Raw genomic sequence first — 22006 nt, forward strand, 5'->3', positions numbered from 1 at the left:
CGCGGGAAACGAGGGTTTGGAGGAGGGTGGTTGAGGGGAGGGTGGAGGAGAGGGTGTTGGGGATTCAGGAGGAGAAGGAAGGGGGGTTGGAGGATTTGGTGAGGTTGTTGGGGACGCAGGAGACGCAGGCGTAAGCGGTGGACTTGAGTTTGTTGTGTATTAGTACTGATGGCTGCGGATGGGGGCGTAAAGGGTGTTTTGATTGTTGAGTTCCACGGCGTATTGGCTTTTCATTTTCTCTTCGCTCTTGTTTATTCGTACCCGAGTGGTTTCGGCTTATCGAGAATCATAAATCGGCCCATTGTCTTGGTATCTCTTTTCTTCGCCCCCTTTCCTCTTTCCCTTTCTTCCTTCTTTCTCACTCACTCCCATTAACCCACCCCCTCCACCACCTCAAAACTGCACAAAAAGCGGCGGATACAAAAACAAAATCAACTGAATAATCGGCGGCACGCTCCCCAGCGCACCCCTACAAAACTTCGCAATCCTCAACTTGCCCCCATCAGCCCCAACCTCATAAAACCCACACACCGAACTCCCAATTATCCAGGCCAGGAGCATAAACAAGATAAAGAGGTGCCACGACGGATGCAGGTTGTACGGATTCGTGGCCCATTGTTGCCAGGTGGCCTGGAGTTTGTAGGACGCGTAGGAGGAGGTGAAGGAGAGGATGGCGCGGAGCTGGATGTGTGAGTGAGTTGGGTGAAAAGGTAGTATAAAAGTAGAGAGAAGAAAAATTACAGTGATTCGTATTCTATTTAACTGTGAAGGTGTATAGTCGGCTTGCGTGCGCTCCATGGATTTGCCGAGGTAGTCTTCAGAGAGGTAATCTTCTATTTCGAAGATCAGGTAGGGGACTAGTGTGTCCTGGGGGGTTGGGAGGTGGGAGGGTTGCGCGAGGGAGTGGGGTGAAGGTGTGGTTGAGGTTGGTGGGTTTGTTTGAGACATTTGCGCGGGTGAGGTGGTGTTTGGTGTTGTGGAGAGAGAGAAAGGAAGAGGAGGGGAGTGGATTGGCATTTCTTTTTTGGGGGTGGAAAGAGCGAGGGTTGAGGAAGGTGGGAGAAGGTGCGTGGGAGATGGGGGGTGAGGTGAGGGAAGCTGGTGGTGATGTGCATATATTTATTCCTCTTTTGGAGATTTTACTTGGTAAATTATCGAGCAATCTTGGGGAAAAATATCAATGTAGTTCTTTGGATGATTCTGATTTGATCTGGGTAAAAGATTAGTACAGACAATGTATGGCCATGTGCACCACGTGACTATGGCCTGTACTGGCCCTCGTTGAGAAGTCTACAAACTCCCAAATCATGTTCCAAAGTCCTTGCATCCGCCATGCTCGTATTCATACGCATCATCTCCATATGAGAAGACCGCATACGCGGGGTGATGGGTTCACAGGGCGCGATTTAGTACATACCAGCCCTTAGCATTGTTCGTTGCATATGCTCAGAAAACACCCCATGTGCACAATGGATCAATCTGCGAGGGATTTCCTGGCACAAGATTCACCAACATGCGCCACCTATTGTCCATATGCAATTGGCGCTCATACTTGTGCCAAACAGGCTGCTATTGTTCTGCGAGAGATAGAAATTCCACAAGAGGTCGCGATTTCCGCCAAGCAGTGGAGTCGAGGTTGCTCGACTAGACCCCGCCATGGCTTTCTTCCACCTTATCCGCGCCTGGCTAGGGGCCATCACCTTGCTGCCATATCGCCTACTGCGCGCCCTGCTCCCCACGCGCTCATACTTCGAAGAGCTAGACGCGTCTGGCAGAGACGGCAGAATGCCCAAATTCTACCACGATGACGAGGCATGGGCGGACATAGAACCCCTCCCCCAGGATGACGGCGGTCTGCATCCCCTCGCTGCCATTGCGTATAGCGACGAGTACAGCGAGGCCATGGGCTACCTGCGCGCCATAATGGCCAAGACTGAGTACAGCGAGCGAGTCCTCGGCCTCACAGAGCACATCATCAGCATGAACCCCGCGCACTACACTGTCTGGTGAGTCGACCTGCATGCGCACCTTACGGCTACCTGATGCTCCACAGGCTCTACCGCGTGAAAACCATATCCGAAATCGGCAGGTCGTTGCAGGACGAAATCGCATGGCTCAATCCAACTGCGCTCAAACACCTCAAGAACTACCAGATCTGGCATCACCGCCATACCATTATTGACCAGCTGGGCTCACCAGAGGGCGAGCCCGAGTTCATCAATTCCATGCTCGAGCTCGACTCCAAGAACTACCATGTGTGGAGCTACAGGCAATGGCTGGTCAAGCGGTTTGACATGTTTGACAAGCCCGAAGAGCTGGAATGGACACACGACATGATTGAGCAGGATGTTCGGAATAATTCGGCGTGGAACCACCGCTACTACCTGGTCGTCGGAGGCCGTGAAGGCAAGCCCAGCGCAGACATTGCCGACCGCGAGATAGAGTGAGCTACTGCTGTTACTGCTCCCGCACATGGCTGACTGCTAACCCGACTAGGTACACAAAAGCAGCCATTCGTAAAGCGCCCCAGAACCAGAGCCCGTGGAACTACATCCTTGGAATCCTCCGTGCGGCCGGACTCCCCAAGTCCACCCTCAAGGACTTTGCAGGTGAGTTTGCCGACGTCCAAGACCCCGACAACGTGCACTCAAGCCACGCCCTGGACCTGCTGGCCGACATTTACGCCGAAGAAGAAGACGGCAAGAGGAGAGCCGAGCAGGCGTTGGATCTTTTGGCGACCAAATACGACCCGATACGCGCCAGTTACTGGAACTTCAGAAAGGGCTTGCTCGAACAGCCCAAAGTCGCTGCGTAGACTAGGGCCGGGTAGAATCGACGAGGATGAACTGCGTAGATCCATTTCTACCTCTGCGGATCCGCACCACACATGTCATATTCCAGTGCGAGTACATTTCGAAAGTGCCTAGAGTACCCGCAAACGCATTGTTGGCGAATATTCCGATCGTGATAACAGGCTAGGACGCGCCATGCGGTCGCATGCTTTTTAGTTTCCCTTTCCGTCGGGGATCTCCTCTTGGATTCCGCGACTTTCCCGAGCCCAACACCATCCCCACTGTTGCGCCGAGCTGTGATCGGATGGGTACCTTTTGGACAAGCTCCCCTGTATAAACGACTGGTTCGCGTCTTGTGATAGGCAAATACGCCAAAAGCATAACGCCATCTGAGGCGGTAACGCCCGGCAGAATATAGACCGCCGCTGATAACCGCATCGGGAAATGCAAACCAGGGACTGGTTTTTCGAGGACCGGGTCTCATGCTTGTGTCATTCTGCGGTACCTACGTGGTCGCCTGTTCCTTATCGAGAATCTATAGGGTAATTCATGCACTTTATAGGGTAATCAATACTAGGTATCATGGTTGTGATGAGCCAGTTACCCCACTGGCCCTATGCACCTGGACTCTGGGGTTGCGGGTGCGTGCGGAGCGATAAGGAGAATTTTGGTAGAGATAAAAGATCAGAATCCTGTGTACTTGAGTTTGACATCCGCGAAAGAAACTTTGAAAGCTCCAGGTCCCATAATCTTCACTAGGCTTTCACCCTGCACTTGTTCTTGATACTTTTTTTGTGATACCCAACTTTGTTTACTATCTTCAACATGGCCGTCAAGGAGTACCACACTGAGGAGCAGTCTGCCCAGAGCCCTTGGGTTCAGACTCCATTGAGGGAGTCGTATGCGCTTTCTGAAGCAGCGGGATGGTACGGTCACACTTTTCCTGTCACCCAAGTTTCACTTTCACCATTTGGGAAAAGAGATTTCTAAATCGCAGAAGCAGAGTCTTCCTCAAGCTGGAAAACCTCCAGCCTTCCGGATCATTCAAGTCACGGTAAGGATTGACTACACTGTTCATGGTTGTCACTTTACTAATGCAGCAACAGAGGCATCGGCAACTACATCCTCCGTCGTCTCGCAGAGTTTCCTAAAGGCACACGCCCTCACATCTTTGCTTCCAGTGGTGGGAATGCTGGCCTCGCTGCTGTTCACTCGGCTCGTGCCCTCAACCTACTATGCACTGTTGTCGTGCCGACCGCTACTGCACCCTTGATGGTAGCTAAGCTCAGGGCTGCTGGTGCATACGAAGTCATCCAACATGGTGCCGCATGGAAGGATGCTGATGCATACTTGAAGGAGCACGTCATGCCCTATGTACGTCGTCCCCATCTCACATCACATAGCTTCACTGGACTAACACATCACACAGGCACAAACAGAAACCATCTACTGCCCACCATTTGACCACCCAGATATCTGGCAAGGCAACAGCACTTGCATGACCGAGATTGCAGCCCAGATGCCTGGCGGCGAGGAGCCCGATGTCCTCATCTGCTCCGTCGGCGGCGGCGGCCTTCTCAACGGCATCTGTCAAGCCATGGATTCCCTCAACATGACCAAGACCACCATCCTCGCCATGGAGACTGCCGGAGCCGAGAGTCTACACGCGGCCCTCCAAGCCAAAGAAGTCATCACCCTCCCCAAAATCACATCCCAAGCAACCAGCCTAGGCTGCGCCCGCGTCACAGACGCAACCTTCAAATACGCCCAACGCGGCAATGTCCGCAGCGTCGTTCTTCCCGATGCTGAAGCCGCAATGGGCTGCTGGCGTCTTGCTGACGACGAGCGCATCATGGTCGAGCTCGCCTGCGGCATCAACGTTGCTCTCTGTTACGACGGGCGTCTCGAGAAAGCACTTGGTCGCCCTGTCCGCCCCGAAGACAAAGTCGTCATTGTCCTCTGTGGCGGCAGCAATGTCAACAGCAGGATGCTGTGTGACTGGCGCAACGAGTATGCTTATATTGAAGAAGAGACTGAGGCTCGCCGGCGCAAGAGCGACTCTGCGCTTGGTAGTGAGACTACCAGCGAGACGGGCAGTGTAAAGGATCTTGATTTGAGCAAGGTGAGTGTGCCCAGCGAGCTTAGCAAGCCGTTTGTTATTGAGGGGATTGAAGTAGGGTGTGTAGAGTGCTCATAAGAGTGAGCCATATCGGGTCATCTTTATAGAAAGGTTCCTTGGCGTTTTGTTTAGACTTGGGTTAGCGTGGGATTGCGATTTATTGCTGCTTAATGAAAGGCATTTTCTTCTTTTCGACTTGAAAGCTTCCTCGATCGATAACTGCATGTGTCGTAGTCATGCTTCTTATGAATCTATGTGGGGTGTGACAGGTATGGGAAGAGATGCATGTCAACGCGCATCATACATTACAATGGTGTCGAGATGACGCCATTCCAAACCAGATTGTCCTTATACCGAGTGACGCGAACGAGATTAGCCATTCTCCTCTTAAAGTTTAAGCCATATGAGGAAGACCAGATTTGAGTGTCCTCGGATTAGGAATCGCATAGTGATGTGCTTCAGTGACGCTTACACTACGTTGCGATTACCCGTGTGACGCACCAACTATTGCGCTCTGACGATATGTCCGTGTTAGCAACACAAAGTGCCTCCATATCATCAAAACCGCCGTCTGAAATTCTGCCATGTCTCAATCATCTCAATCCTTGAATTTCAATCCACAATGTCTTTACTTCGATCAACCACGTCGCGCGTAGCCTCGAGGCTCCACCCATTGCGCAATGCAGTCCAAGTCCAAGGTCGGACGTATGCCAGCGCGCGCGGCCTACCCGCCAAAATGAACACAAGCAACGTCCCATGGCACGTTTGACAAAACCCTTGAAATGTCAAATCAATAACATGTTCCTGCAGGATGGCAGCCGCCGCTGTCGGTACCGCTGGGGGTCTTTATCTCGTGACAAAGCAAGACACCTCCCACGCCGACAGCAAGCAAGCAAAAGCGCAACACACCAACGTGGGTGAAATCACCTACAAAAACGAGGGCGATACTACACCATCAAAGGGTCAGATAAATCCCCCAACACTCCCGTTGAACCGAAGCTAACGGATCAAGCAGACAAGGACTTTGCACCCGGGACTCAGAACGGCAAAAGCGGCGAAAAGCTGGGACAGAAAAAGATACAAGAGAAACCTGATTCTAGTCAACCTGGCGCCGGTCGTCCTGACCCCGACGAAGAAGGCGGTCTCAGAGGCCACGGACCGCGTGATTCCAAGAAGTCTGGGGACCCAGGCGCCGTGACGCCTGACTTATACGACAAGGTTCGTTTACTTACACCTACCTCCCCCCGAATACCTAACCCTCTTTCACTCTTTCTTTTCTGTTCTTCGGGATGTCAAGATTGCTAATACAACAACAGCCCGATCCCCGCGGCAAACCCACAAGCATGAACCACATGTCTGGCAAACAAGAGGGTCTGTCGAACGCAGATACGCATCATACATCGCAGGTTTCGCACCAGCCCGAGAAAAGTAAGAAGGGTGAGGGTGTGGCGGAGACGGCGAAGCTCAAGGGCACTGTTTCGACGGATCGGCCGGGACCGGAGAATAAAGAGGAGAGGGGGAAGGCGAGAATGGACAAGAATGCCTAAGTTCCGTGTTTAACCGTTCAAAATCTCGTTTGGAGTTACTGTACAATACAAAATCTACCCAACCACAAAATCATGATCAACATGTTTTCCCTTTTACCTCTTCACTGTACACTATCTACCCGCACTCGGCTCAATCCCTCCCAAACCAGTCCACCCCCCTAACTACCCGATCACAAACATACCCCGTGACAACCGCATAAACTCCCTTATGCAGCACATCCACCACCTGCTCATTAATCGGCCACGACCACGGCACCGCGCTCGTCCCCGCCGTCAACTCCACACTCTGATCCATCATCATCCTAATCCCCGTATGTACAAATGCCGCAAACGGGCCAATCACCCCGTAATACGACATCACCGCCCTCACCGGTCCGGCTAAGATGCCCATTCCGAAGTGATGGAGGTGGTTGAGCAGGTTGGTGTTGCGCTCGTAGAAGGAGGCGCTGACGCCGAGGTGGTTGCCGATTGTACGGGCGGGAACGAAGGAGTTTGGGCGGTGGGTGAGAAGTTGTTCGAGTTTGTTGGTGCCGGACATGCTGGGGGAGTTGGTTATTTTGGAGGAGGGGCTTGGTATGGAAGGGGGGAAGTGTTACACGAGGGCACCGAGGAAGCCGGCGGAGAGACCGATCGCGACGGCGCGGCCGAAACTGACGCGAGGGACGGAGGGGTAGAGAGATTTTGCGTCCGGGTAGGAGACGGTGCCTCCGGGGTGGTGGTATTGTGGCATTTCTTTTGGTATGTGTTGGCGTTGTGTTTGCTGGAGATTGAGGTTGGGATTGAGGTTGAGAAGGTAGAGTGTAGGGTGAGGTATTCGACCTTACGTCGCGTGGTGGTAATGAAACCCCAGTGTTTCTTTCATTTTGACGTCACGCGGTGAAAACTGACATTCAGCTCTCGTGAAAGCTGCATACGCTGCTCGGAACAGCTGTCGACGTTGCGTCATAGCAGCGTCAGAATGCTTTTATTGCAACGTTAGTTGCCATTATACTGGCGGTATCGGACATGATAAGTGGGGGGTGCCTCGAATACCAGGTCGAACTCTACATCCAATCTTCATCCTCTTGGAAATAACAAGCACGAACAATCATGGCGGAAAACTTTGCAGCAAAACAGGCCGAAAAGGTCCTTGGACACGATCAACAGAGTACCGTAACGCAAACTGATATCTCCAATCCGGATCGTGATGGAGGAAAGTACGCGGACCCGTCTGGCGAGAAGATGAAGGCGCTGGTGTGGATGGGAAAGAACGACGTGCGTGTTCGTATGTACAACCATCCAACGTTTCAATAAAGCTTCAACTGATGATTCCCGTAAAGAGGACGTCAGCAAGCCCAAGCTCATCGAGGACCACGATGTGCTTGTACGTGTCACCGGCTCCACTGTCTGCGGAAGCGACGTGCATCTCCTGCACGGCGTCATCATCCAGACGGAGAAGGGTGATATCCTCGGCCACGAATTCTGTGGCGTCGTCGAGCAAGTTGGGTCTAAAGTTACTGAGCGAAAAGTTGGAGATCGCGTTGTGAATAGCTTCGTTGTCTCGTGCGGTGAGTGTAGGTTTTGCAAGCAGAATCTTACGACGGCTTGCGATAAGACGAATGCGTCTACCGTCCATCAGATGCTGTATGGCGAGAAGATGGGGGGCATATTTGGGTATTCGCATTTTGTGGGCGGATATGCCGGTGGACAGGCGGAGTATGTTAGGGTGCCGTTTGGCGATCAGAATCTTTTGAAGTTGCCGGACAGTGTTCCTTTTGAGAAGGGTAAGTTATTTAATTGGCCTCGCAAGTGAATGATGCTGATAAGAATAAGGTCTTTATCTTTCTGACGTACTTCCGACATCCTACCACAGCGTGTGTGACACTGGCGTCTTTGAAGGTGACAGTGTTGCTATCTGGGGTCTTGGACCTATCGGCCTCATGGCATGTGTATGGGCGTTCAAGAAGGGCGCGAAGCGTGTCATTGGCATTGACAACAATTGGCGCACTGAATTTGCAAAGAAAAAGATCCCGGGACTGGAGACCATCAACTACGAAGAGCTCAAGAAGCAGTCCATTCCTGCCAAGATCCATGAGATGGTCCCTGGAGGTGTCGACGCTTGTATCGAGGCTAGCGGCGGAGAGTATGCAAAGACTTGGACACACAAGCTTGAACTGATGTCTGGAATGGAGCAGGACACGTCCGAGATGATCAACGAGTGCATTTACTCAACCAGGAAGTTTGGCCGAGTTGGTATCATTGGAGATTACGTTGGATGTAAGTTGTCGAATCATAGTTGGCTGTGGACTTGGACTCATTCTGCTACAGTTACGAACCACTTCAACATTGGTGCGGTTATGGAACGCGGTATTCGACTGATTGGATGCGGACAGTGTCCAGTTCAGAAATGTAAGGATCTCTTGCCTAAATGGGTGGGCTTATTTACTGACATGCAACAGATTGGAAGGAAATTCTCGAAATGCTGGAAAAGGACGAGGTCGACCCGACATTCATGGTGACCCATCGCCTCAAGATTGAGGACATTGCGAAGGCCTACTACCTGCAGGAGAAGCGCCAGGATGGCTTACTAAAGTGTTTCGTTGAAACGAAGTTCTCGGAGCCGCGGGCTGCTGGCACCCCAGAGCTGAAGGAACTTTAAGGAACCTGTTTTTCGATATGTAGTATTTTCTAATTGTTCTTTCAGAATGACGATATGATGAATTCCAGAACTAGTTACCTGCATTTCTCACGATGGTGCATGCATTAGTCCGAGGCCTTCCCATTGACAAACAAATGACATGCTTCTTGTTACATTGCCCCGCCTCATTTATTGAACGATATATGAGCTATATGCTCCGCATCAAAGTTGGAATCGCTATCTTGTACCATGTTTTCTCTCCGTATCCGTCGCCCCTTGCTATCGTCGCTTCGAGCATTCACAACTCCTCCGCTGTCCTCCCGATCATTCTCACTCACAGCTGCCATGTCTTCCCACGATCAAGCAACTCTCCAAGATGGGGAGACAATGATTCTAGGACAAGGAGATAAAGAGACTGCCACATACGAAGATCTCAAAGCCTCAGATGAGGCGCATCAAATGCACGGCTTTGGTCATCCCCTCATGCAAAAAGGACCAAGACAGCTCGTCGTCTTCGAATCGGGTGATGGAGCTGTTCTGAAAGATGTCATGGGAAAAGAGTACCTGGATGCCATGGGGGGCATTACTGTTGCCCATCTTGGTCACGGCCGCAAGGATCTCGCGCAAGTTGCTTTTGAGCAGGTTGGTCAGATACGACCTTGTTTCTGATGACCAAACTAACTCGGATGCAAAGATGACGAAGCTGGAAGTCTCTTCCAACCAGCGAAATCTGACCAATAACAATGCCGTGAAACTCTGCGAGCGCCTTTCCGGCCTTGCGGGTCAAGCTTTTCCAGAGAAAATGACTGGCTCCCGCGTGTACCTCACTACTGGCGGCGGCGAGGGCATAGAAGCTGCGTATCATCTTGCTTTGCGCTACTGGAATAAATCTGGGCCTCTAGGTACTAGCTATGGCGGAGGCTACAAGAAGCAGAAACTCATTTCTTTCCGCAATTGCTACCATGGCAGTACGTTTATCCCTGCGTCCATGAAACCCGAGTTCTCCGACTACGGGTGGAAGAGGTGGATGGAGGGCCATGGGCGTAATGTGTATGAAAGCAGCTCGCATAGGATGTTTTGCAATATCGATCCTCCACATGAGTTGTTCTTTGAAAGGAGCAAGTTGAAGCACGGAGAGAATGTCGGGCAGGCGGCTGGTAAGTGGTGTTTCCATGTGAATCCCCTTGATATACTGCTGATGCTGGAACAGCACGGGAACTGGAGGAATGAATTCTCCAAGAAGGCGCTGATACCGTTGCCGCTTTCGTGTTTGAGCCCGTTCAAGGCAACGGTGGCGCTGTCGACATGCACCGCGACTTCTTCCCACTTGCGGAGCGGATTTGCAGAAAGTACGGCATCTTGATGATTGCAGATGAAATCATGTCATTTGCCAAGATGGGGCACTGGTTCGGTATGGAGTTGTACGGCGTGTGCCCAGATATCATGGTCATCAGCAAGGGTCTTACATGCGGCTATCTCCCTGCTGGAGCTGTGATTTACCGCAACGACATTTGGAAAACAGCGTTCAATAATATCAGTACTAAGATGATGCTATCGGATTTCTGGCAGCACGACTATACTTGGTCAGGTCATCCAGTCTGCTCTGCCGTCGCTCTCCGCGCACTCGACATTATCGACCAGGAGAACTTGATTGAGCTATGTGCGAAGCGCGGCAGGGAGTTTCTTGATATCCTCAAGTCAGAACTCGAGGGGTTGCATACGGTTCAGCAAGTTCGTGGAACTGGTATCATGATTGGGATCGATCTCATTTCTGACATCGCAACGGATATCGAGCAAAAGGTGCTTCTAGAATACGGTATCGTGTTAAGGGCGAGTACAAACAAGCATTGCCTGCTTTTGACTCCACCTTATTCTATGACGGATGAGCAATTTAAGAAAGTTGCGGAGTCGCTGAGGAAGGTTTTGAGAAGTTTTGCTACACTAGGCGAGAGCGCGATAAGCAAGAGCCGCCAAAACTGAGTCGTGAGTATGGTCTGGTTTTCGGGTTGGTTAGGGAGACTGAAAATTACTCAAGGCGGGATGTCCACTAGGTTTCATCATATAAAGTTTAGCATGTGAATGTGGTAATCGGCTGATGTCGTCATATCTGGTCGAAGTAACCCTTGGCCTGTCATTGGGTTGAACCTACTTTTCAGCTCCAGGCCCTGTACTTTGCATACTGTTCCTATCGTTCATTTTACCTAGCTTTGACTTATTTCCTCCTCATTTCACTAACAATGTTTGGTCGAAGTATCATGATCTGGACGCAGCCGATGCAACCAAATGTCTGCCTTCCGTCAGACTCCGATCGGCACTCGCTCTTGATTGGCTGCTTCAGAGCCGTTCCGTCTGACGACATATGTTCTCCTCACTGTCAACGGCAGATTCAATTGACATTGTAATCATGTTTTTTTAACATGACCAACAATCCTAGATCCCTGCCACTGCTATACGCCATTGGTTGCTCCGCGTACCGCAGTCTACCACAATGAACTCTATTCGTTCGAGCGGGAAACCTTATTCGATGACAGAGTATCCCCGAGATTGCAGAGATGGGATACCCTCACCACAGTGATATTGCATCCGTGGAAAACATTGAACGGACTGCTATGGAGGCGTCGCAAAGACAGCAGATCAAGCCAATGCGTTTAGTGTTAATGTCGACTCAGTTTCGCTATTTATTATCGCAGACGACTGTAAATTGTGAAACAAACAAGATAGTCTCTACTGAATGCATGTTTCTTTGGCAGATATTGGGTGGGGTCATTCTTTATGCATCGGCAAGGAAGCATAAGGCCTCTGGAAGGGCCGATGTGCTTGCCCGAAGCCCGTCTAACGTACTTATAACATGAGTGGGGACGGAAACTTGAAGTGCAACTTACGCTACCTCGATCATAGCTTCAGCTCAGCCATAAGGCAACCAAGTCAAGGAGATAAAATCTCCAGATCTGATTTGAAGATTGAGGTCAACACACCATGATGCTGTTGAAACGGATATGTCCAGTGACTTTGCTGGCAGTTCTCACATCTTCCTCTATAGTCGAAAGAGCTACCGTAAATACGCTACCACTCCTGACTGCAATTTCCAAAGATCCAGAACTTTCTACTTTTTATAGCCTTTTCAATAGTACAGGAGGTACCAGCGGTATTCCTGGTCCGCCGTTCGAAGAGCGCTTCAATGTCCTCGCAGATGGACGGAAGTACACGGCTTTCGCACCCGTCAACTCTGTAGGTAGCGACCTGTCTTAAACCAAGTGGATTACTGATCGATACAGGCATTTGAGGCGCTGCAGCCGGGACTAGCAGCAGCTTTGACAGCACCAGCATCATATGTGCTCCTCGAAGCCATCCTGAGAACTCACATCGCAGAAGGATTAGTGACAACCGAGGAAGTCCGCAATTCGGAAAAGCCCGTTATAAGCATCGAAGGCATACCTCTCAAGTTTGTGTCCGAGGGTAACACTATCACGATCAGCAACCAAGCCAAACTAGTCTCTGCGCAAGGTACTGTTGTAGGAAACGGGGCAATCTTCAAAATCACCTCAATAATCGATCCTTTGGTATCGATCTTCGGAACCGATGTCAACAAGAACGGATCTGCCATCGCATCCGCCAGACGCCGACAAGCCAAGAAAATCTTAGAGTACGAGTTGCGACCCTCGGGAACCATCGTATCGGCCCTATCTTCTTTGCCAGATATCTCGACATACGTAGCTCTCTTGAACGCAACATCTCCGGCTTTCTTCAGCTTTCTAGACTCGTCTCTACCTGCTGGAAAGTACATTTCCATCTTCGCCCCAAGTAACGCGGCTCTTGCGGCTGTCGGGCAAAGCGCCAAGGCCATTCAACCAAGTAATCAGCCGTTCACTTCGTACTTGCTTGAGTATCCTTTCATAGATACGACGACGGTTGGTAGTGAAAAGTCAATTGTTGGGTTCCCGGCGGTTGTGAGAAGAGATGGTGATGGGGCTGTAACGAGCGTGAATAATGCGGCTGTGAAGGGAGAGCCGAAGTGCGTGGGGAATGCGTGCGTCTACGTTATTGACAGGTGGCTGGATCCTGTTTTTGGGTCGTTGTAGGGAAATAATATATAGGGGTGTTTTTTTGAAGTTGGAATGGGTAGTAAGTGTTCTGGTTTCGGTCAAGCCTCTTGCTATGAAGCTTCGGTTTGACGATCAATTATGCGGCATTAAAGGAACTTCTCTTTTTTCTCATTGTGCGATGCTACTTTGAATTGTTTTGCCCGATTTAGTACACGTCATAGTTATGCGAACTTAAGAAGATGGCCCAAAAACAAGCAAAGCAATTGTCGTGTGTTGAGTGAGACGAAATAGCAGGTAGTCGAGTTGGCGTGGATGTTTTCTTGACCCGATCTTTGAGAATGACCCGACTTTTCGACTGAATCCTAGTAAAGACAAAACGTATGCTTTTACCTTGGGCACACCTCTATGTCATTGGTCTAGATCTCCGCCAGCTGAAAAATGCCGAGACGCTATCTTCACAGCCTCTATTCGGCGGCGGCAATGGTCACAAATAATGCCTCTTTCAGCTTGCAGGTCAGGAATCTGGCCCAACTAGCTCGACTAAAGCTTGACCTGTGAGCAAATGCCGACTCATGGCGTCCACGAGTTTTCTTCATTTATTGGAGCAAGTGCAAGATAGTGAAACGACTGCTTGTGTTTAGGTCACGACATGGCAGAGGTGGCTGTACCTGGTCTGCCTTCCGCGGAAGCCTTAGCTACATGTACCATCCCGTAGACCTCCTTCTTATAGTTGAAGAGGAAACCAACTGGGCAGGATTGATGCAAACCTTGGAACATAAGCAAGATCTGTTATTGACTACCTTCGAACCACAACGGCCCCAAACTTGCGACACATGAAAGGCTTTGCTATCGATCCGCGTTGCTGTCACAATGACATCGCTGTCTGTTGGTCAAGTCTCGGCGTTGATTGCTGCAGGCACTACTTCACGTAAGTCAACCTCAATGTACACAGCTACTTGCCAGTCATTAACCATCGGAAAAGTACAACTCCTGTTACCACTAGCAATCCCGCTCATCCTCATAGCTTTCATCAACAAGCGGGATGATCAAGTACAGCAGACCGCTGTCACATGGTCTACGCTCAGTCGAACCCTCCACTCAACATACTGGCCAACAATCCTCAGCTCGGACTCGTCAGCGAGTAAGAATGTGAACCCTGCAGTTGTCGCCGCAGTCTACTTGGGCATCTTCACAACAGTTCTAGTCGCTGTGACTGCCGTCATCACGCCCCTTGGTCTTTATGATGCAATGCTGTCCAGTAAACCTCAGAGAGTGCCTTTCAGCTACGCGCAAGATCTGACACCCTTCGGATATGGAAGTCTTCCTAGGAATGATATGGGCTTTAATCGTATCTGTGGAAGCCCGGAAGGATCGATGAGTTGTCCCGGCTCAAACTTCTCTGTCTTCCGAGAACTCTACACTAATTTTGATAATTTTACCCTCAATTGGAGCTGGACAGATGGCTACTACTACACCAACATCTCTTTGGAGACACAGAACCTATGGGCAAGTGGCCTAGACGTGATGGAAAGGAGTGTGTCCAGTATGTTTGATATTCAGTGGCGTTCCTATGAGATCAGACAGCAGAATCTATCAAGCATGTTCACTAGGTACAATGATATCTCTTCATCTACTGAGAAGTACTACGACAATGGATCACCATACCTAGTGGGAGGATACCGGCCGATACAAGGGTTACTTTCAAGCAACGGATTCAAAATTATTGAAGGGCTGGTGGTCGATTTGGAAAGAGGTGGAATTGGTTTTCGTAACCACACTATTCCCCCTCAGATTTCTCATGAAGTCACATGGACAGAAGATATCCTGTTCATTGTGCCCGAAACAAGTTGCGTCGATAACAATCTAACGATCGATTACGATCTCAAAGAAGACGATACACTCCACACATTGGTATCTGGTGGCATCCTACGGCTGACAGATCGTGGCGGATTCGCAGATCTGAACAGTACAGTCAACCTGGAAGGCATTCACACCATGAACAGCTCACAAGACAGCATCTATCTCCATACTAGAGCACTATTTGCAGCTGGATATAGCAACGCATTAACCATGATTTATATGAATTTGACGGACAAAGAGCGCGGCCTGAAAGAATTCAGGATGTACGAACAGGCGCCAGTCGGGACATCATACCTTCTTGAAGATGAGTCGAACACAACTTCATTCAGCGGAAGCGGTGGGAAAGCGGCCAATTCATCCCAAAACCAGGGAGAATTGCTCTTCGTAGGCTTGGTCAACATTTAGAGCTCCCTTCGATGACCGACATCGCCAGAAACTCCACGTTCTTCTTGAACCATAACCAGATCTACACGAATCCTCATAATGTCACAACGGATGCTTTTGAATACTTCGGTATGTGCATACTTCCACTCCACTCAGAAGAAGCGCACATCCTAACCTACTACACAAGAGGATGTTGCTCAGGGACGCGTAGATTCATGGTCTTTAGCAAACATTTCGAATATCGCGATAGCCACGGGTACCTTTTACCCTCCACCGAGACCTATGGGACGAGACCTGAACCCTTTTGATCTTGGCAAGCCCGGAGACGCATGGACACAACGAGTTTACACCTGTGCATCGGCTTCCCGAGCTACTATCAAAACTGTTACATTTCTATATAATGGTAACGGAGGCCTATCAGATCTGCGTGTCATCAATGTGACGGAAAAGACCTATCCCAATACATCATCCATGCCCATCTGGGGAGTGGAAGACTCTGGTATTACTTATAGGGATATAAAACCATTTTGGGGTCTATTAAGCCCGAAATTCGCAGAAAGGTCTAACATTTCATCTATCCAGAGGGAGTCACTATGGCTTCCTGGATATACTGGGCGCTTTTTGTCTTCAGTTGTAGACTCCAAGATGAACACACCAGGAGCAAGCTTTTACAGCACTATCATGCAATATATCTATGCAGAGCTATTCAGTGACACAGCACTTGAATCTGTAGAGATCCATGACTACTCAGGGTATGGTCAATTCGCCCTATATCAAAGGTGGCTTGAACTTGGACGGACAGCTACACGGTCTGCAGACATTATCAACCTGATATGGACAGACATCGCTGCAAACGCTGTAGTTGGTACTCGATCCTGGTTGGCTAAGTCGCCAGGTTCAGCCACATCTGTATCTCAAGACCAGAACAGTCCGCATGAGGTACCCCACGTCATTCTGATGCAACGAAGCACGAAGTACAATATTGTCTACGCGGTACCAGTAATGTTGTTGCTGTTGCTGACACTCATCATAAGTGTCGCTACAGTCATACTTCTGCTTTTGCAGCGCACTGGGTTGGATAGGATGAGATGGTTCCTTAATCAAACCTCGTTGGGACGCAATCTTACAGCGCTTTTATATCCAGATGTTAGCTCACAGCAGTCTTCACAGAAAACATGGGCGAAGAACGATGCACATAGGGTAATAACTGCGGCTCCAGATAAACCGTACGCTGGCAACCAGGTGGAAAATGAGACGAGCCCTCAGTCCAAAGAAGACATGACAGTCTCGCAGCGTTTGATGAATGAGGGTGACAATGAGCGTTTGGAACAATAGTAGCGGGAGAACTCCGATCTCTCGAACGCCTACTTCCTAGGGGCAGCCTAAATTCTGTTTACGATTTCGAAAGATAATGCGTCATAAAATTCACCTTCTTACGTCCCATCCGATTCCTCCATCTGATATGCCCAAGTAGGAGGAGGACTCATTTGGAAGTTCCCAGATGCGGCTACTGAGCGAAGAAGCAATGAATGTACGAACGTCGCATGAGCTAGCGGGCCTCGACCTCCAACTAATGCGAGCAGAACGTACGTTATCGCCGCCGAATACCTTGGCGCACGAGCTCTTTGAGATCCTCAGGCGCATGGGTCTGGACTGAGATCTCAAGTTCAGGTTGACTCGTCCAGTTTTCTCAGTCTGGTACTGTACCCGCACTAACACCTGAGTTGCACAAGCTTTGCGAATGGCAAGGGGTATAATTTGCTAGAACGAAAAGTATTGTGTTGCCTAGACCACCCCTATCACGCCAACTCAGCCATTTCTCTAATTGCATCCGCTATTTGCTTCATCAACTGTCTTCCCCTAGGAAAATCGTGTCCAAATTCGTGATGGATTTCCTCCACATCAAACTGGTCACACAGTTCAACCAGATGTTTTCCATGATGCGGGTCCACGTGATCTTCCGCCGTGCTCCTCACATGGAGAGTCGGAATTTCAATCAATGCAGGCTGCAATTTGTTTTGCTCCCACCGACATAGCCCATACGTGCCATCGCTCAAAAAGGCTGTCCCATCTGCCATCATTTTCCCTTCTAATCTGCTCAAGAGTCCGAGCAACTTCTTGTGATCCACCTGATCCTCTTCACTGACACCAGGCTTGTGTCGCAGCGCGCTAGGTCGGAGAAACATTTCTTTTGCTTGTTGAAATGTTTGCGAGACGTCAACATGGCCGCTCACCGTGTCGACATCGTCGACTTCGAAGACGCGTAGCGGCGATGCGCCGTTCACGAAGACGGCGAAGCGGAATAGAGGCTCGATAGCTGTCTCAGAACGAGCAGCTTCAATAAGAAGCTCGGCCGCTAGTGCTGCTCCGCCAGAGTAGGCGAAAACACCATCGAAGGGACCGTGGCTCCTTATGATGTGGAGGAGCTCTTCATGAGTTTGTATGATGGATTCAGGGTCGAATGGGTTGTAGTATGTGTATAAAGGGAGCTTGGAAAAGTCGGATGTGTGTAGAGACCAGTTTCCTGTTACAAGCATCGAGCACGTTAGTCATGCTCTTCCAAGTAGTAATTTCGTAATTCTTACCTTCAGTGTGGCGGACGGTGCCTTGAACAAAGACCCACTCAAAATCTTCTAGTGCTGCACGGATAGGAGCCGTTTGCATGCGGAAAATCTGGGGATGTGATTAGAACGAGGGAAATCCGCAAGGGGGCTTGACATTTTGCTAACCTCATTGTTAGAGCCTCGTCCGTGGAGGCAAAGAATCTTCATGATTAATCACCTGATTACAGAAAAGTGAAGTAGTGGGCTGTTTGATAGGGTAAGTGAGATAAAAGGACAAACTGAGTGACTGAGCAAGCTGAGCACTGTGCAAGTTAACTACTGAACAAGTTGAGCACTGAAAAAGTTGAGTACTGTAGTACAAGCTGAGCGGCGGGATATTCCGTGGAAGTCAGCTCCCTCAGGTTGCGTGGCGATATACCACGTACTTCTTAAACCCCGCTGGGCGAAGATTTCCAAACACGAGCAAAGACCCTATTTGCGGCGTCAGGGGTGGCAGTTAGTTCAGCCTGGGCATCGGCTAGGACTGAGTCGAGAAAAGGTGGGTTGTTTGTCTCGGGTTGCCTCCACTTGTGTCTTGCCAGCTTTGCCCTGCTCACCCAGACTTACATAGACACTGATTCGTAAAATGCACACCTATGGCCCTCTCACATTCGTTTGGGAAAATCCCAGAGTAGTATGATAAAAAGACGCAGTCACACGACTTTCCCAATGGAAGCATATCATAGCAAGAGCGAGCACGTAGACATCAGTCCCAATGCAGTACATATGTCAAAGAACAATATGGATCAAAATCATTTCTGAAATCCAAGCTATCATAAGAATGTGTGATATTATGGGGTAAACTACTGCTTGCTCCTCTAAACGAATAGCTTCTCTAGTTCAAGCTCTTTCACATGAAAAACTTTCCGATCCCACCTCCAAGACACAAACGAAGGATTCATATCCCTCCTAGGGTGCGGAGATAACTTACTGAAGAGATTTAGCAATGACCTTTGACACTAGCTTGGTGTGGTACACCTCTTCTCGTCGCCAGCCACAGGAATCGAGACGTTGCTAGTGTGAAAATTCTTATCTCCATTTTTTACTATATAGGATGAATACGTACATCTTTAATTATTGCGGGGCTGTTTTACTAAGGTGGTAGCGGCGGCCAGGGGAGAAATAGCACCAATGACACGCCGTTTGTCACTAAAGCAGAGAAATGTCGCAAATGCCCCGAATACGTTGTTGTTCTTGGCTCCGCTTCAAGCGCCTATTGTATAGGCCCGAATCTAGCTCCACAACTAACACCGACCATTTATGGGTCAATCGCGTGGTGGCGCATCCATGCCTGCATTGCTAATGCAACCCTCTACACCAGCAATACTGGAACTGGAGACCCCAGTTTCTCCCCACCGCAGCTGACGTCGTATGTGGTTCTGCCGACCGGGCGAAATGACACCTGACCAACGGTGTGGAACTAGGTAGACCCTCACAAGCTTGGACTGAGAAATCGGCAGCAGCGAAGCATGAATGCCATGAAAGCTTGGAAATGCTGCAGTGTAGTGCCGATGCAATCCCCTCTCGGCGTCAACGGGAGTGAAACTCATAGACGTAGCATACGTAGAATATGGTTCCTCTAGCATCAGTAATCAACTCTGTGCAAGAAATATCAAAAACCCGTCATATTCGCAGAAAAGGTTTTGCTGGGGTTGTTCGATTCCAGATTTTCGGCTTCTGGCGGACGCTTGCGGGAGCTTACCAGCAGGCAAATACAGCCGGATGCTCTGCAAGGGATCAGGTGTTGCTAATACGGACGGGAAACATTCCGTAATCGTTTTCCCGGTCGTTCAATAGGCAGCGGTCCGACTACCAGGTAGCCTTTCTCAGGGATCTTGCAAAATATTACATAGAATACGTATGCTCTCATATGTTGTAAACTTCACAAATTTGGTCGCACGTGCTATAACAGAACGCCCGGCTCTATTCCAAAAACTCCACATTCACGATGCCACCAGACTCACGGCCTTGGTGGCAAACTGCCATCGGTTACCAAATATGGCCGGCGTCTTTCAAAGATTCGAATAGTGACGGCATAGGCGACCTCAATGGAGTTCTCAGCAAGCTCGACTATCTGCGATCGCTGGAAATCGATCTCATCTGGTTTTCTCCTGTCTATGATTCGCCTAACAGAGACATGGGATATGATGTCTCCGATTACGAATCCATTCACCCGCAATATGGCACCGTTGCCGACATGGAAAACCTCATCAAAGAGGCCAAGAAACGTAACATCAAGATCGTCATGGATATGGTCACAAATCATTCATCCGACAAACATCACTGGTTCCTGGAAAGTTGCAAATCTCGGTCAGGGCCATACAGTGATTTTTACATCTGGAGGGATCCAAAATATGATAGCGAAGGCAATCGACAACCGCCAAATAATTGGCGCACCGGGTCACGGTATGGAAAGAGTACATGGAAGTACGTTGAAGCACGGGGTCAATACTATTTCTGCTTTGGAACCACTTATCAACCAAACTTGAATTGGTTTTGCGACGACTTGAGACGGGCAGTATATGATAGCGCGGTGAAATTTTGGTTGGAGAGAGGTGTTGATGGGTTCCGGATGGATTTGGTTGGGTTATACTGGAAAGATCCAACCTTTCCTGATGCAAAAGAAGTTTATCCTGGAGAAGCGCTGCAACCGCTTGACGGATCGCGTTGTTTGAATGGTGAAGAGGTTCATGTCTGGTTAAAGGAGTTGAAAGAAAGAATCGTACAGGACTTTGGAGAGAACATCGTGTTGATTGGGGAACTCCCCTCAACGGACCGAGAGACTTTCCTACGATACATATCTCCCGAATCAAAAGAACTGGAGATGGCTCTCGATACAGACATTTTCATCGTCGGGAATGAATGGACAGATGGGCTGTACGAGCTCAAAAAGCCAGAGCTACCACTATTCAAGGATGCCGTCCTGAAGACGCAGAGCCTTCTCGATGATGGAGGCTGGCCTACTGCGTTCCTCGAGAACCATGATTTCGCTCGCAGTGTATCCCGTTTTGGGCCAGGTGAGGGGGTGTATCGCGAAGCTGCCGCAAGGATGCTTGCTCTGATGGCTGCAACCCTTTCCGGAACCTTTTTCATCTACCAGGGTCAGGAGATCGGAATGACCAACGTCCCATCACATTGGGGGCGAGATGACTTCAAAGACAACGCCGACCTCGAACACATCGAAGATATTGATCCAACTAAAGACGCTGAAGCGGTAGAGAAGTCAATTGATGCGCTTACTACCTGGGGGCGAGATAACGGAAGAACACCAGTCCAGTGGTCAGACAAAGAGCATGCTGGTTTCAGTGACGTGAAGCCCTGGATTAGGGTCATCGACAACTACACTCACATAAACGTCGAAGAGCAGCTCGGAAACCCAAATAGCATACGTTCTTTCTGGGTAAAGATGATGAAGATGAGGAAAGAGATGTATGATGTGTTAGCTTGCGGGCTTTTTTGTCTTGTTGACAGGGACAACCCCAGTGTGTTCTCGTATACGAAAGTAAGCACTGATGGAAAGTCCGAGATGCTAGTGGTATTGAACTTCTCGAGCGAGGAATCTCTGATTCCGGTGCCAATCGGGAAAGATCTCATGCATCTCGTTTGCACGACAACTGCGACATTGACGGAAGCTGGCTTGAATGAAGTCACGTTGCAGCCATGGGAGGGTCGCTTGTATCGACTGGCACCGAAGTTGTAGCGTTAGGGTTGTCTTGTTCAATCAACTGATCATGCAAAGTGCAGCTTAGAGAATACGCGATCACTCTAGCCTCTCGAGCGCTTTGTCCGCCCGGACATGTTCCGGAAATCAGGAATAGAACGTCAATATATATTAATGAATTGCATGAACATGCCACGTGCGATGATACGCTTCCGAGTTGACTACTATCCGAAACCTAGGATGAAAACTATATCGGGTCAATCATCCGACTCCAAGCATGGTTGCAAGGATCTACATAGCTTATTACCAACAAGGCTCGAAAGCCTAGTCTTATGTATTATGTACGTCACAAAAACTAGCTCGCGTGCTTACCAGGATCT

The 22006-nt window shown here is 49.6% G+C and overlaps 12 protein-coding genes across 12 annotated transcripts; 8 read left to right on the forward strand and 4 right to left on the reverse strand.

Annotated features, from left to right (window-relative positions):
• Positions 1–396: 396 nt before the first annotated feature.
• Positions 397–642, reverse strand: COCVIDRAFT_47878 (hypothetical protein; the record flags this gene model as incomplete). Its single annotated transcript, XM_014705997.1, has 1 exon — positions 397–642. A coding segment is annotated over one exon (246 nt), but the record flags the coding sequence as incomplete, so codon positions are not given.
• A 1143-nt stretch (positions 643–1785) lies between these two features.
• Positions 1786–2815, forward strand: COCVIDRAFT_86616 (hypothetical protein; the record flags this gene model as incomplete). The annotated part of the gene is made up of 3 exons (XM_014705998.1): positions 1786–2006; positions 2054–2443; positions 2497–2815. 3 exons carry the CDS (start codon positions 1786–1788, stop codon positions 2813–2815), a joined length of 930 nt encoding a protein of 309 aa, XP_014561484.1.
• Positions 2816–2975: 160 nt separating this feature from the next.
• COCVIDRAFT_86525 (hypothetical protein) lies at positions 2976–3230 on the reverse strand (the record flags this gene model as incomplete). Its single annotated transcript, XM_014705999.1, has 1 exon — positions 2976–3230. One exon carries the CDS (start codon positions 3228–3230, stop codon positions 2976–2978), a length of 255 nt encoding a protein of 84 aa, XP_014561485.1.
• A 387-nt stretch (positions 3231–3617) lies between these two features.
• Positions 3618–4989, forward strand: COCVIDRAFT_33445 (hypothetical protein; the record flags this gene model as incomplete). Its single annotated transcript, XM_014706000.1, has 4 exons — positions 3618–3718; positions 3793–3846; positions 3899–4166; positions 4222–4989. 4 exons carry the CDS (start codon positions 3618–3620, stop codon positions 4987–4989), a joined length of 1191 nt encoding a protein of 396 aa, XP_014561486.1.
• Positions 4990–5533: 544 nt separating this feature from the next.
• COCVIDRAFT_33446 (hypothetical protein) lies at positions 5534–6458 on the forward strand (the record flags this gene model as incomplete). Its single annotated transcript, XM_014706001.1, has 4 exons — positions 5534–5670; positions 5722–5873; positions 5927–6129; positions 6228–6458. 4 exons carry the CDS (start codon positions 5534–5536, stop codon positions 6456–6458), a joined length of 723 nt encoding a protein of 240 aa, XP_014561487.1.
• A 130-nt stretch (positions 6459–6588) lies between these two features.
• On the reverse strand, positions 6589–7188 carry COCVIDRAFT_33447 (hypothetical protein; the record flags this gene model as incomplete). The annotated part of the gene is made up of 2 exons (XM_014706002.1): positions 6589–6997; positions 7055–7188. The coding sequence occupies 2 exons, from the start codon at positions 7186–7188 to the stop codon at positions 6589–6591; spliced, it is 543 nt and encodes a 180-aa protein (XP_014561488.1).
• Positions 7189–7547: 359 nt separating this feature from the next.
• Positions 7548–9096, forward strand: COCVIDRAFT_86590 (hypothetical protein; the record flags this gene model as incomplete). Its single annotated transcript, XM_014706003.1, has 5 exons — positions 7548–7722; positions 7778–8221; positions 8271–8714; positions 8766–8846; positions 8897–9096. The coding sequence occupies 5 exons, from the start codon at positions 7548–7550 to the stop codon at positions 9094–9096; spliced, it is 1344 nt and encodes a 447-aa protein (XP_014561489.1).
• Positions 9097–9462: 366 nt separating this feature from the next.
• Positions 9463–11055, forward strand: COCVIDRAFT_33449 (hypothetical protein; the record flags this gene model as incomplete). Its single annotated transcript, XM_014706004.1, has 3 exons — positions 9463–9717; positions 9770–10232; positions 10316–11055. The coding sequence occupies 3 exons, from the start codon at positions 9463–9465 to the stop codon at positions 11053–11055; spliced, it is 1458 nt and encodes a 485-aa protein (XP_014561490.1).
• A 996-nt stretch (positions 11056–12051) lies between these two features.
• On the forward strand, positions 12052–13154 carry COCVIDRAFT_22420 (hypothetical protein; the record flags this gene model as incomplete). Its single annotated transcript, XM_014705973.1, has 2 exons — positions 12052–12303; positions 12351–13154. 2 exons carry the CDS (start codon positions 12052–12054, stop codon positions 13152–13154), a joined length of 1056 nt encoding a protein of 351 aa, XP_014561459.1.
• An 834-nt stretch (positions 13155–13988) lies between these two features.
• On the forward strand, positions 13989–16697 carry COCVIDRAFT_22421 (hypothetical protein; the record flags this gene model as incomplete). Its single annotated transcript, XM_014705974.1, has 4 exons — positions 13989–14046; positions 14101–15362; positions 15443–15491; positions 15550–16697. 4 exons carry the CDS (start codon positions 13989–13991, stop codon positions 16695–16697), a joined length of 2517 nt encoding a protein of 838 aa, XP_014561460.1.
• A 692-nt stretch (positions 16698–17389) lies between these two features.
• On the reverse strand, positions 17390–18017 carry COCVIDRAFT_69490 (hypothetical protein; the record flags this gene model as incomplete). Its single annotated transcript, XM_014706005.1, has 2 exons — positions 17390–17886; positions 17948–18017. Coding segments are annotated over 2 exons (567 nt in total), but the record flags the coding sequence as incomplete, so codon positions are not given.
• A 1896-nt stretch (positions 18018–19913) lies between these two features.
• On the forward strand, positions 19914–21665 carry COCVIDRAFT_86420 (glycoside hydrolase family 13 protein; the record flags this gene model as incomplete). The annotated part of the gene is made up of 1 exon (XM_014706006.1): positions 19914–21665. One exon carries the CDS (start codon positions 19914–19916, stop codon positions 21663–21665), a length of 1752 nt encoding a protein of 583 aa, XP_014561492.1.
• Between the last annotated feature and the right edge of the window lie 341 nt (positions 21666–22006).

The sequence above is a fragment of the Bipolaris victoriae genome (assembly GCF_000527765.1).
Source record: "Bipolaris victoriae FI3 unplaced genomic scaffold scaffold_5, whole genome shotgun sequence".
NCBI lineage: Eukaryota > Fungi > Ascomycota > Dothideomycetes > Pleosporales > Pleosporaceae > Bipolaris > Bipolaris victoriae.